The 12,132-nt window shown below is 35.7% G+C and overlaps 1 protein-coding gene across 4 annotated transcripts; it reads left to right on the plus strand.

Moving 5' to 3' along the window:
- Positions 1-262: 262 nt before the first annotated feature.
- LOC141617843 (phytanoyl-CoA dioxygenase) lies at positions 263-9,640 on the plus strand. 4 transcript variants are annotated; one of them, XM_074434982.1, is made up of 10 exons: positions 263-399; positions 988-1,140; positions 1,224-1,345; positions 1,448-1,508; positions 6,002-6,070; positions 6,258-6,376; positions 7,657-7,804; positions 7,882-8,026; positions 8,107-8,193; positions 9,372-9,640. In XM_074434982.1, the coding sequence occupies exons 2-10, from the start codon at positions 1,083-1,085 to the stop codon at positions 9,412-9,414; spliced, it is 852 nt and encodes a 283-aa protein (XP_074291083.1). In that variant the 5' UTR covers positions 263-399; positions 988-1,082; the 3' UTR covers positions 9,415-9,640. The 4 variants fall into 4 exon arrangements, with proteins under 4 accessions (XP_074291083.1, XP_074291080.1, XP_074291082.1 ...); XM_074434981.1 differs by lacking the exon at positions 263-399 and adding an exon at positions 439-494 and having other exon boundaries at positions 958-1,140; XM_074434980.1 differs by lacking the exon at positions 263-399 and adding an exon at positions 439-481 and having other exon boundaries at positions 958-1,140.
- The last annotated feature ends 2,492 nt before the right edge of the window (positions 9,641-12,132 follow it).

Raw genomic sequence — 12,132 nt, forward strand, 5'->3', positions numbered from 1 at the left:
GCCCCATATTTTATCTCTCATTTTCTTATTCGTCCACCTCATTTTCCACTAACTTTTTCATCTACCCTCCCCATTTTATAGCTACATCTTTGCAATAATGAGGTTCCCCAACAACATAAATTTACATACAAAATATGGGAACCTCCCCAAAAAGCACATCAATTTGCCTTACTTTTTCTTTTGGGAACCTCCTCTAAAAATAGAGGAGCCCCAACATTTGGGGAGCTTAGTGCAATAATGAGGAGGCTCATTTGAAGAGAGAGAAGGCATATGGGGAGCTAAAATCCCACCTTTGCGGATGCTCTCATACCCCACTTAATTACATTATACCCTATTATTTATTTACAATATTTTCCGCCCAACACCACCTTTCTTAATATTTGTGCAAAATACAAATAGGTAGAGTGAAGTTGAATGGAGAAAGTAATTTGGAGTATTATCCAAAACAAATCAAATCTTCTACTTCCTTCAATTTGCTCTAGCTACCTTTGATTGTTTTCGATTTTATTTTTTTTCTTATTTCCCTTCGATCAATCAATGGTTTTTTCTATTCTTAGGGTTTATGTATTTTTATGACGACAACCGATTTCTCTCTTGTTAATTGATTCAAGTTCTCCACTCTGATCTTCATAGTTGTTTTAGTACTTATATAATTGGTGATTGGTCGACTGCTGATGATTAATTTGAAGTTTTACACAGTTACATAAACATAGTGGGCACCAAAATTGAATTTCTATGCACCGGAATGTTTCTAAGATTTGGATAGGAATTTGATATTTTTTGCAATTTTACTGATTACAATTTGATTGTCTTAACTTCCGGTCTTGTAAGTTTGTTACTATAGTTTCATAACTATTATGGAGTATTTTGTTTATTATATTGATGGGGAGCGTTCCGTCAATCTGTTCAATGTTCAGCAGCTTTATTTTCTTATTTGAGTTTTAGAAGCAACTATAGTTTCTTATAAAGCTTTCTCTTACGGTGCAGCGAGAAACGGGAGATTACAATTCAATTGCTTATTACAGTTGATCTCGGCGGAGTTTGCGTGTCGAAGCAAAGTTGTCCCGAATTGACTCCCAGAAATGGCGAATCCCGGCGGCGTACTCAGCTCTAAACAAATCGAGTTCTACAATTCACAAGGTCGGTCAGATACTCTTCTTCCCTGTTTAAATCTATCTATATTGCTTTTTTCAGTGAATCAATCAATCAATTATTGTCTGCAGGATATTTGGTTTTAGAGTCATTTTCAGGAGCAGATGAAATCGTTAACATGAGGAGTAGAATGGAGCAGCTTCTTGATCAATTCGATTGTTCTACTTCTGTTATTTTTTCAACTAAAGATCATGTTTACTTCTTTATTCACTTTTATTTTATTTTGTTACCCCATCCATTCTTTATTTCTTCTATCATCATTTCTTCATTTCTGTCTTCTTCTTTTGTTCATCAGAGTCATGCAAAGGATGAGTACTTCTTCAATAGTGCCCACAATATTTCCTTCTTCTTTGAAGGTATTCTCAATTAACATTTGCTACCGAGTTGGTTATCACCATTTCACATGTTTGTTACACATGATTTTTTAATGCTCAATTTCAAGCCATTATTGTTTGGTCATGTCAGACATTGATTTGCTGATGCCTAGTTAAGATTAGGAAATGGATAAGATTGGGAGTATAGTTATCATATCCCGATTTGATCGTACCATTCTACTCCCGCTTGCTGCTAATATTTTTAGTTTGACTATTCAAATATTACTATATCCAATATTACTACAATTCTTTTCACTAATAACAAAATTACTTTTACTATTTAGGCATATTTTAAGAGGCTTATATATTCATATAAATATATTACATATATGCATTAAATCAAATAGAAATAATTATGGAATATTATATTTTTTTGGAAATTTAGCTTGATTTATTTACCTTCTAATAGTTTCTAAAATATAACATACTTATATTATATTTGTGTATGTTAAATAATTAACATCTTTGTACTAATTTATATCTCTAAGTGGGGCATGTTTATTTTAAGGAAAATCACCATATTGCGGCGCGCTCTAAATTTATACTTCAACCAAAACTATATAATATTTACATTGAAGTCCCTTGATCAGATGTATCACAAAGTGCTATCGATTTAAAAATATATAGTATAATTAATTTGAATAGATTTATTTAATTACATTGAAGTTCCTTGGTTTCTGGAATATATATATACTAGGTTTGGTGCCCGGCTTCGCCCGGGCTTCGCTATTAATATTACTACTTTCACGACATTTTTTTGTTAATATCATTACGTTCACTACTCCCGTGGTTACTATTGTTTCTTTTACTAATTCCCTTATTTTTTTTGTTAAATTCATTATTCCCGTTTTATCCGGCCTATATTTAAATAAATAAAATATTTCCTTGAGTCGATTGGTTATTTAATTGTTCATACTTTTTCTCATTGTTACCACTGTTATAACTGTCACTACTCCCACATTAATACCGTTAATTTTATTAATCCCGTTGCTACTACTATTACTTTTACTACATATAACTTAATTTTAAGGAAAATCACTATGATGATACTAATTAATTCCATAGGTGGAGCATGTTACTTGAGTCGATTGGTTATTTAATTGTTCATACTTTTTCTCATTGTTACCACTGTTATAACTGTCACTACTCCCACATTAATACCGTTAATTTTATTAATCCCGTTGCTACTACTATTACTTTTACTACATATAACTTAATTTTAAGGAAAATCACTATGATGATACTAATTAATTCCATAGGTGGAGCATGTTAATTTTAAGGAAAATCACTATATTATTGTGTTTTCTAAATTTAATTACTTTAATTTAATATAGTTTCCATAAATATTCTTCATCAAGACATGTTTATATTATACTTTTAACCAAAACTATATAATATTTACATTGAGGTCCCTTTATCAGGTCCATCACACGGTGCTATCGATTTAAAACTATATAGTATATTTAATTTGTATAAATTTCTTTAATTACATTGAAGTCCCTTGGTTTCTGGAATTAATATATAGTATTGATTGATATAGCATTGATTGATTGATTGATATTATGTAGGTTATTTTTCAAGTTTTTCACTTTACTTCTTTAATTATGTTTTTTTGGTGAAATGTAAGTACTTCTCATTATGCTCAAAAGTGTTACAAATGGGATAAGTTAAAACAACTAGATCAACAAAGCATAAACTAAACAATTGAGTTGATCCATTCCTTATCTCTCAAAGTGAGAGTCTCAACGTTCAAAAGCCTAATTCTGCATCTAATAGTATGCTGAACTTGTATACTCAGAACTTCAGGCCTTAGGATCATCCCCTCCAATCTTGGTGCATTCCGTTGTTGCCACACCACATAATATACTGCCATAATAGCTGCCAAACAGCAACTCTTCTTAAGTGCAGTCCAATTTCGTCTCCCTACCCAGATCAGGCCATTACCAGCTGGGCATGGAATATGTAACCAGTAGCATATAGCAGTCAACACCATCTTTGTATAGTTGCACTGCTGGAACAGATGAATAACAGTCTCAGGCTCCGCATAGCAAACACAGCACCAGTCATCAGCAGTTACACCATTCCTAAATAATTTGTCCTTGACATTTAGGCCCTGCCTGAAAATAAGCCAGTTCAGGAATCTATGCTTGGGCAAAGCCCACCAAGACCAAACCAGCTTTGCCCATCCCACTTTCTGCTCCTTGTGTCTAAGCCACTCATACCCAGACTTGACACTATACCCCTTCTGATCAGCAAGCCAAGTACCATTAGCATACCCATCCTTAAAAGTATCTCTCACCTTACAAATGGCCTTCCAATTCCCACTCATATGTGATTTAGGAATATGATTAGGCCAACTGTCATTTTTCATATAAATTTGGTGCACCTACTTCTTTAATTATTATTCTCAATATTTGAATGACTTTTCTTTTGAGTTGATTTGATATTTGCATTTTGTATATTGATATTAGTTTATTTTTTCTTCTAAATCTTTTAGAAAAAGGAAGCCTTTCAGGTTTTATGAGTTTTTTTGATTGTCCATCGGTTTCATTGAATGATTTATGTTAGCCCGGCTGCAACCCTTTTTAGGATAAAGGCTTTCAAATACTTCATAGTTATTAAATTTTTGAAAATATGCTCATAATAAGTCTTGAAATATAGATTGTGGGAAACATGCTTATCTTTTTTGTTATAGAGTCCACGGCTCCACGCCAAGCCTAACAATATTCCGTGTAAGGACTAAGGAGTAACTTTTTCCATTATAAAGATATGATTCTTTGTTTTGTTAATATGGGCCATTTATTTGGGGAATGAATGGATTGAGTATTATTAATGTGTACACAGATGTGGCCAATGAATGGATTGAATTTGGCACCCCACAACACATATAAGATCCATGATGTGAAAGATAATCGTCATCTAACTACCATTGATTTGATTGTTTCTCTCCTAGTTGTCTTATTTGTTTTTATAGCTTGTCACTTGTGAGATGTCAGGGGGAGTGTTGAAGAGTTCAACCTTTTCATTTCTCAACTGACTAGTATATACTATCTGAACGTTGATAGAAATGGGAGAAGTTTATGGCTGTATAAGCCACGTATTTACTGTTTCTATTATGTTCTATTACTTGCATATCAACAAGAGAGTTGAATCATAAATGCTAGGAGTCTAGCTACAATTGACTTGACGCTAAGAATCTAGCTACAGAAGATTTGATTGTTTGTTTCTTTATTGCCCCCCCTTTTCGGTTGGAGGGACTTCCACGTATGATTGGGAAGGATTTAAAAGGTTAACTTATTTGTCACTTCTTACTATATGAGTGTCACACATTGATAAAGTGGAGAAAACTTGTAAGCCGATGATTTATTGAGTTACTTAATTTTCTCATATGGTATACACTACTTTTCACCTTTTCAATTGCTTTGGATAAGGCCTCCTCTGGGATTGTCAACTAGGCTTCTCTATCCTTGTGGGTGTGCCTTGACCTCTTCCATGTAATTGATATGCTCATAAGAGGTAAGGTGGTTAGACAGACGTAGTTGTGTGGATTTATAGGATCAAAGGAGGGCCCGAAGACATAAGATGACTAGGTGATGCTAACCTTAAGCTGCGTATAGCTGTAAAAGGCTTCTTAGTAGACTATACCCTGATTTGTTTATCAGGGATTAACTGCAAAGGCTTCTTAGTACTTTAGTAGACTATACCCTGACTTATTTATTAAGAATTAACTGCTCGTGTTCTAGCTAGCTGATTTTGGTGTTGGATAAATATATTCAGTAGCGGCATAAAACATTTCTCTTTCAGGTTTGCCTTTTCATCTATGATTAAATGTAGGCATAGTAAATGTAGTTCTAGGTTTATGGAATGGCTTCTTGTTTGCTTGAATTTTTTAAGTTCGACTAAGAGATGCAAATGAACTGATACATACGGCAAACATTAGTAAACGAGGCAGCCAAAGTTTGTTCACTTGGAAGAAATGAATAGTCAGATTTTAGAAATCAGTCGATAGATGAAGCCATGTTTTAGCTTCATAAAGCAGTGGCCACTTCCTAAAATGATTGCTATTACCGTGGGTTGCAGACTTGCAATCTATGTGTCTGCAGACTGCAGTCCCACCTAGTTTGGTTTGATTGGGCCTATTTTGTAGGAAACAACTTAATTGGTATTGAGTGGTGAAAATTTAGGGTGTTTCACTTTCGGTCTTGTATAATTGCTTGTACTCTGCACGTTAGTGCAGCATAATTTTGGTTTCACAGTTCTTGGTGCAAGTTCATTTTATTGTTGTTTTATCCTATTCTGAGTTGTGTGAGATTGGTTGACTTGTTCATGGCTAATAACTTATATAAGGAATTATGTATGCAATTATTGCTCGATTTTGACTCTCATATGTCCCTCATATATATGAAAACCGATATATATATTTAAAGATTATGTAATTTTGTTTACTAATTAACGATTCTTTGATTTCTTACTAGAGAAAGCATTTGATGAAGATGGTAAACTAAAGCAGCCTAAACAATTTTCTATTAACAAAGTTGGCCATGGTATGTGGCCATTTGAAGAATTATTATTTATTAGCTAAATTTCCAATTTCCGCTCTTCCTCTTTTCCTCCTTGTCTCCATCTCATTTCAAGGTGGAGGTCATTATAGGCACCAGTTGCCTGCTGAAGGATTTTAAAGTGATATATCACTCAATTTCTGAGCTTGTTCTGTTTGCAATGTTTGTGCAGCACTACATGAGCTGGATCCAGTTTTTAGAAGATTCTCCTGTTCAGAGGCTTTTGCGAGGATGCTCTCAAGTCTAAATTACAAGAGACCTGCTGTTGTTCAGTCTATGTACATCTTCAAGGTAAAACAACAGTGTTTTTACTGTCTTAATGGTTGCCTACTGATCTTTTGGTAAGTATCTCTAGTCAAACAAATAATTGTTCAGGTTTCTTGCCTTGATTTCTTACCCTTGAAGGCTACTTCAGAATTTCACACTCTTTTTTAGACGTGTTTTTGGGTTTCTTCTATTAAAGTCATTTTTAGAATAAATGAGAGGACAATTCATGAGATTTACTTTTGGAGTAAATTTTGACCAGAAAACTTGTGTTTGCTTGGTCCATTCTGTTAAAGCTAAAATTCATGAACATTATCTAAAGAAATGAAGTAACACACTAACACTATTTATCCTTCCTCCGTGTTTCCTCATTGAGTAGAGTGTCCAAATAATTCTCTCCTAAAGTTGTCATTGGAGTTTGTCTGTCAGCACTTAAACATCAATTTATGATATGTTGACCTTTTAAACTATTGATTAGAAACTTATTGTGGGCCTTTAAGGGTCTATAAGTTAGTATGAGCCATAAGTTACTACACTTGCAATCATATTGAAATGTCTTGATTGTGGTGGTTTACTTTCTGACCATCAAATCAGCATGTACTGTCTTTAATTTTTCAATATGAAAATTTTCTTTTGAAGGTGAGCGCTAAATATCGATATGGTTACTGTTTCAGTTTCTTGCTGATTGTAATAGACATATTCACTGTGACTATCATTGCTAACATCAAATTCACATCATTTGTGAGGAAAAGTTATTACATGTTTAGTCCATGTATAAAAGTTAAAAAGATTATGATCAAGTCTGAATCTGAATTTTTGTTGGAAAAGATCTTGATTCTCATGATTGTAGAGCCAACACAAATAATTTCTGGATCAAGCCTTTCTTGTTCACTTTTTATTTAATTTGTGGTTCTCGGAAGCCGGAAGGTATAGATGGGAAGGTACCTAGCCTTGCCTAGTGCAGAACTGCAGACCCATACTAAAGTCATGGAGTGGATGGTATAACTCGCTCATTCCTGCCAAAACAACTACAACAAACATTTCCTTAGTGCCTAAAAGTCTGCCAGGAGTCTATCACTAATAACGACCTACATAGTTTGTTTTCAGACGTCACTTAATGAAAGTTGTGTCGAAAATCAATGAACAATTGTACTTCACAAAAAAAAGTGCATTTAATTTAGTAAGCTATTTTCTACCAAATTCTGAATCCGAAAAATCGATCATTGAATGCTCGATCCAAGGTCTAACGCTTCGATTCTTTTATGACTATTTAAGTACGTTTGATATCACGTGAATTTCTTTTCCAGCAACCAGGCATTGGCGGTGAAGTAGTGCCTCACCAAGACAATTCGTTTCTTTATACCGATCCACCAACTTGCACAGGGCTATGGCTTGCATTAGAAGATGCCACTGTTGTAAATGGTTGCCTATGGGCTATTCCAGGATCCCACAAAAGTAAATAAATTACCTACACTTGCCAGAGAAATCTCATCTTAATAAAGTCTGACTCTTATTTAACCAATGTGTTACAGATGGCCTTGTGAGAAGGTTCATCAGAGATGATGCAGGGGTCCATTTTGACCGTCCATCCCCATCCTATGACTCAACTGATTTTGTCCCAATCGAAGTTAAAGCTGGTTCCTTGGTTGTCATCCATGGTGATCTTATTCATCAGAGGTCAGTTATCCTTTTCCCTTTTACCTATGGATATTTCTTAATCTGTGGAATATTATTAATTTTGCATTTCCATCTTGTAGCTTTGAGAATCAATCGCCAAATTCAAGGCATGCTTACAGCTTGCATGTTGTGGATACTGAAAGCTGCAACTGGGCTGCAGATAATTGGTGAGTTTATATTTTTAGTTCTGTTGCACCTTTCCTTTTTATGCAAAAGTTTTATGCATGCTCTTTGCTGTCTGCTCAAGTTATGATTGATTCTCTTTCCTATGTATTAATTTACCACCTTCACATGATAATTGAAATGACAGCTTTTGCACATCGTTCCCATTAAGTGTGAGTGTTGGGGACAACTGATAATTCGGGATATATTTTAAGTGGTTGGTAATGCACAAGGGTTCTTTTTTCCTTCTCTGCAAGATATCCCATTGTGCTCTCTTCGTCTAGCTGAAGTTACTAGATTGATAAGTTTGTAAATGCTTTCGTTCCTCAGCTGGTTGAGATTGCATTACAGCCACTGTGCACTGAATGAGTTGGGAGGTTTCATTAGCTTTCTCCTGAAGATTAAGAGAGATCTTTTAATTTAATTTTTTCTTTTTCTTTTTACCTTGGTGAAGTAGGAGAAAGTTGTTTCATATCTTTCTAATGGCTGGGGGTTCTAAGGCTCTCAAATCAAAGCCGGTAAGCAAACAAAATACATGATTGGACCCCTTATTGCCCTTTAAAAGAAATGAGGGATCTAAGGAATACTTACGAACTCATTTATGTAGTTATGTGGTGGAGACTTCTCTGAACAACTGGATATGAACAAATGGTCATATTTTTGCGGGAAGCAAACAGATAAAGAATGCTAGGAGATGTGTTAAAATTTTGAACGTTGAAGGGGCTTCTGCTCAACAGTAGATAATGGTTACAGAGGGTAGATAGTTCTAGGGGCTAACCTTATCTTCAACGTTGTAAGTCCTAAGTTCAACTGGAAAGGCCAAGTAAATGCGAGGAAACAAATAGAAAGCTGAATGTTTTTAGGATTGGAACTCTGAGTGACTGGAATGGTTAGAACTAAGGTGTATCTATAGGCTGTAGGCTGATAAAGACAAAATGACACTTGTCCGTAAGCGCAACAGGAGGAAATAAAATGGCTGCAGCCAGAACAAAAAAACTCAAGCGCTAGATGACCCTTGTACCCAATTAAGACCCTGTAACATGAGTTTGATGCGATAGTTAACCTCATCTGTTTTTTCTTAGTTGGAAATCCTCTAGAGCACATTTGTGGCGTTAGGAGCTTATTTTAGTTAGAACTTCTTGTCATCTGCTCTCTGATTAACTGAATTTGGCTTTGTTTGCAGGATCAGAAGAAAAAGCGACCCAGAGCCGATATTTGTTTCTTAGTCTCACTACTTGGCATTTTGTTTCAGTGTGGTATGATGGCATTCCAACAAGGATAAGTTTCGGACCTTTTAGTGGAATTAGATGTATACAGATTCCGACCTTGGTTCTACGGTAGAAGTAATATTCGAAGCTCTTGTTCATCTTCCCATCTTTCTGCCTTTCATCTTTGTATTAATTCAGGTTGAATTACGTATCTTATCACAGCAATCTACTGGTGACCTGTCAACTACTGTTGTTTTTTCATGGGCACTTTGAAACATTTAGGTTTATTATTTGTGTGCCTTTCTTATTAGTACCCCTTCCTTTTCTTTATCCCCAGGTGTTTCCTTATAAATTCTTCCTCCAAATATGGCCTTACGGCTTGTTCACGTCAAGTCCGTTCCGTTCGTCGCCATTAGGGATCCAAATAATAAGAAGACACAAACACCAGGGTAAAAATGGAAATAACACAAGAAATTTAAATAAAAATAAAGCTATTTGCTCACCCTAAAGTGGTGGTACCATTTTGTCAGAAACCGGGGTTCATGAAAACGATGAGACAAAAGCTTTATTTGAGACCATTGAGTCAAGATTTGGCAAAAACGAAACAAGAAAGCTTGTACGAAGAATGATTTTGGTTTTTGGCACTCGGATGGATTCACTACTTCATCAAAGGAGTTCTAAAAACAGCATCATCTGGTGATACGAGTGATAAACGACTTCATCTTGGAGTGAGACGAACCACCTACAGCGACAGTACGTCTAACTGATTCGCCTAGTTCAACAGCCCTTGTTCTCATCTCATCTCCTTCTTTTGAAGCCATCAATTTCTTTACTGAATTCTCTATCACGTTGGATGCTGTGATTTCATCTCTTTGGGACCAATCTCTGACAGTTGTGCCGATTTTCAGAACCTCAGTTATCAAGATGGCGTTCCTTGGCTGATCAGAATGCATAGGCCATGCTGCTATTGTCACTCCAATGGCAATGCTTTCTATGCAGGAGTTCCATCCTCAATGGCTAATGAATGCGCCTATTGATGACATCAGCAATGTCCCCACTCTGCTTATACCCGCCTTACTCATAAACCTAGACAAATTTCTACTATATAAAAATAAAACTTATAACTTAGATAAAAAGCTTAAACCATTTTTTTCATAAATAATGCTGCGTCTCTTGGAAGAGGCGCAGTGATCACTGCGTCTGTTCCTGAGGTGAGTTTTGGCTGTGAAGTCAGGACTGCTATTCGTTAATGCTCGTTGGTGCATTTAATGGTTGATTATGGATATTTGACTCGGATGAAAGTGATTTAGCGTTTTATTTACATATGAATTTGATCATAAAAGCGATAAAAACGAATTAAAACGAATTAGAACGGATTAAAACTAATTACAAATTAATTACAAATTAATTAGGGTTAAACTATAAAGAACGGAAACGAATTAGGCAAACTGGAAATAAACGGTAAAAATATGTACAAAGGCGAACTTCAGAAACTTGATATGAATGAATCGAGTCTCTAAAAGTCCGGGTTTGATTTAATGACGAAAACCCGCAAATATCGACTATAGGGGATTTAAGTCGGAATTAAAGCATGATAATTATTAAGAGTGAAATAGAACTTGTATTAGGATCATTATATACGAAATAAAACAGAAAGAAACGAGGAAAGACGAAATCAACAACGAACAGAGGAGGAAGAAGAAAAGCAGGAACTGCGGCAGCCTCAGGAAGAGGCGCAGCAGATGCTGCGACTCTTCAAAGAGGCGCAACAATTGCTGCGTTTCTTCTCGACTTCTGCCTATTGTTAATCCGTAAAAAGGGTTTAATAAAGGGTTTTAGAAATCGGTTTTAAATATGCTTTTGACGTAAATCTTATAATGATTGGTACAAAAATAAAATACAATAAAAAAGTGGGATTTACACCCTCAGACTTACATGTTTGACGAAACGAGATTAACTAAGTTAACGTTTAATGATTGCTCGACTCGAATGTATGAAGAAAGTGCCCTCGTGAGAGGATTTAGATTAAATTGATTGATGTGTAGTGTTCAAATTGGCCGGTCATGCAACGTGACTGGTACTCAGAATGATCTGAGCTTACGTGGTCGATTGATCAAGCACGTAGACGTCAAAAGCTTAGAGCACGGTCTTAGAATGCAAATGGAGAAGAGAATGGCGGACACTCGCGTGAAAAATATGTAGGACGGAGGTCCCTATTTATACAAGAAAATATGAAGAGTTAAGGAATGACTCAAACTTTGGAAACAAATCACGGAAAAATCTGAAAATTGGCAAAAAAGGGCTGGGGAAGAGGCGCAACAGCTGTTGCGATCCTTCGAAGAGGCGCAGCAGGTGCTGCGTCCTTTCCTCAGAGGTTTCCTCCTGCGGAAGAAAGATTTCCGCGTTTCCTTTATGGAATTGCGGTAGATCTCAACTTTCTTATAAGATTTTCGAGATATATTTTGCCAAAAGATGTAAAATTAATTTTATGGAATAAAGATATCCGGAATATTCTTGGACATTCCGACTCGGCATTTTAAACGGTTTAGTAGAAAATGAAGCGGTTTTTGACCCGGACTCCAAATGAACTCTAATTACTGTCAAAACGACCGTATCGGCGCGTAGATGACGACTAAGGGGTAGACACAAGTATTTGAGCTATCACTTGACGATAAACTTACGAACTGTCATAAATCGTTCCGCGTACCAAACATGTAGCCCAATCATCACCGGGTG

This window comes from Silene latifolia, chromosome X (assembly GCF_048544455.1).
Source record: "Silene latifolia isolate original U9 population chromosome X, ASM4854445v1, whole genome shotgun sequence".
NCBI lineage: Eukaryota > Viridiplantae > Streptophyta > Magnoliopsida > Caryophyllales > Caryophyllaceae > Silene > Silene latifolia.

Coding starts and splice junctions, on each gene's coding strand:
- LOC141617843 (XM_074434982.1), top strand. CDS start 1,083: ATGGCGAATCCCGGCGGCGTACTCAGCTCTAAACAAATCGAGTTCTAC. Junction 7,805..7,881: donor TATTCCAGGATCCCACAAAA/GTAAATAAATTA, acceptor AATGTGTTACAG/ATGGCCTTGTGAGAAGGTTC. Junction 8,194..9,371: donor AACTGGGCTGCAGATAATTG/GTGAGTTTATAT, acceptor CTTTGTTTGCAG/GATCAGAAGAAAAAGCGACC.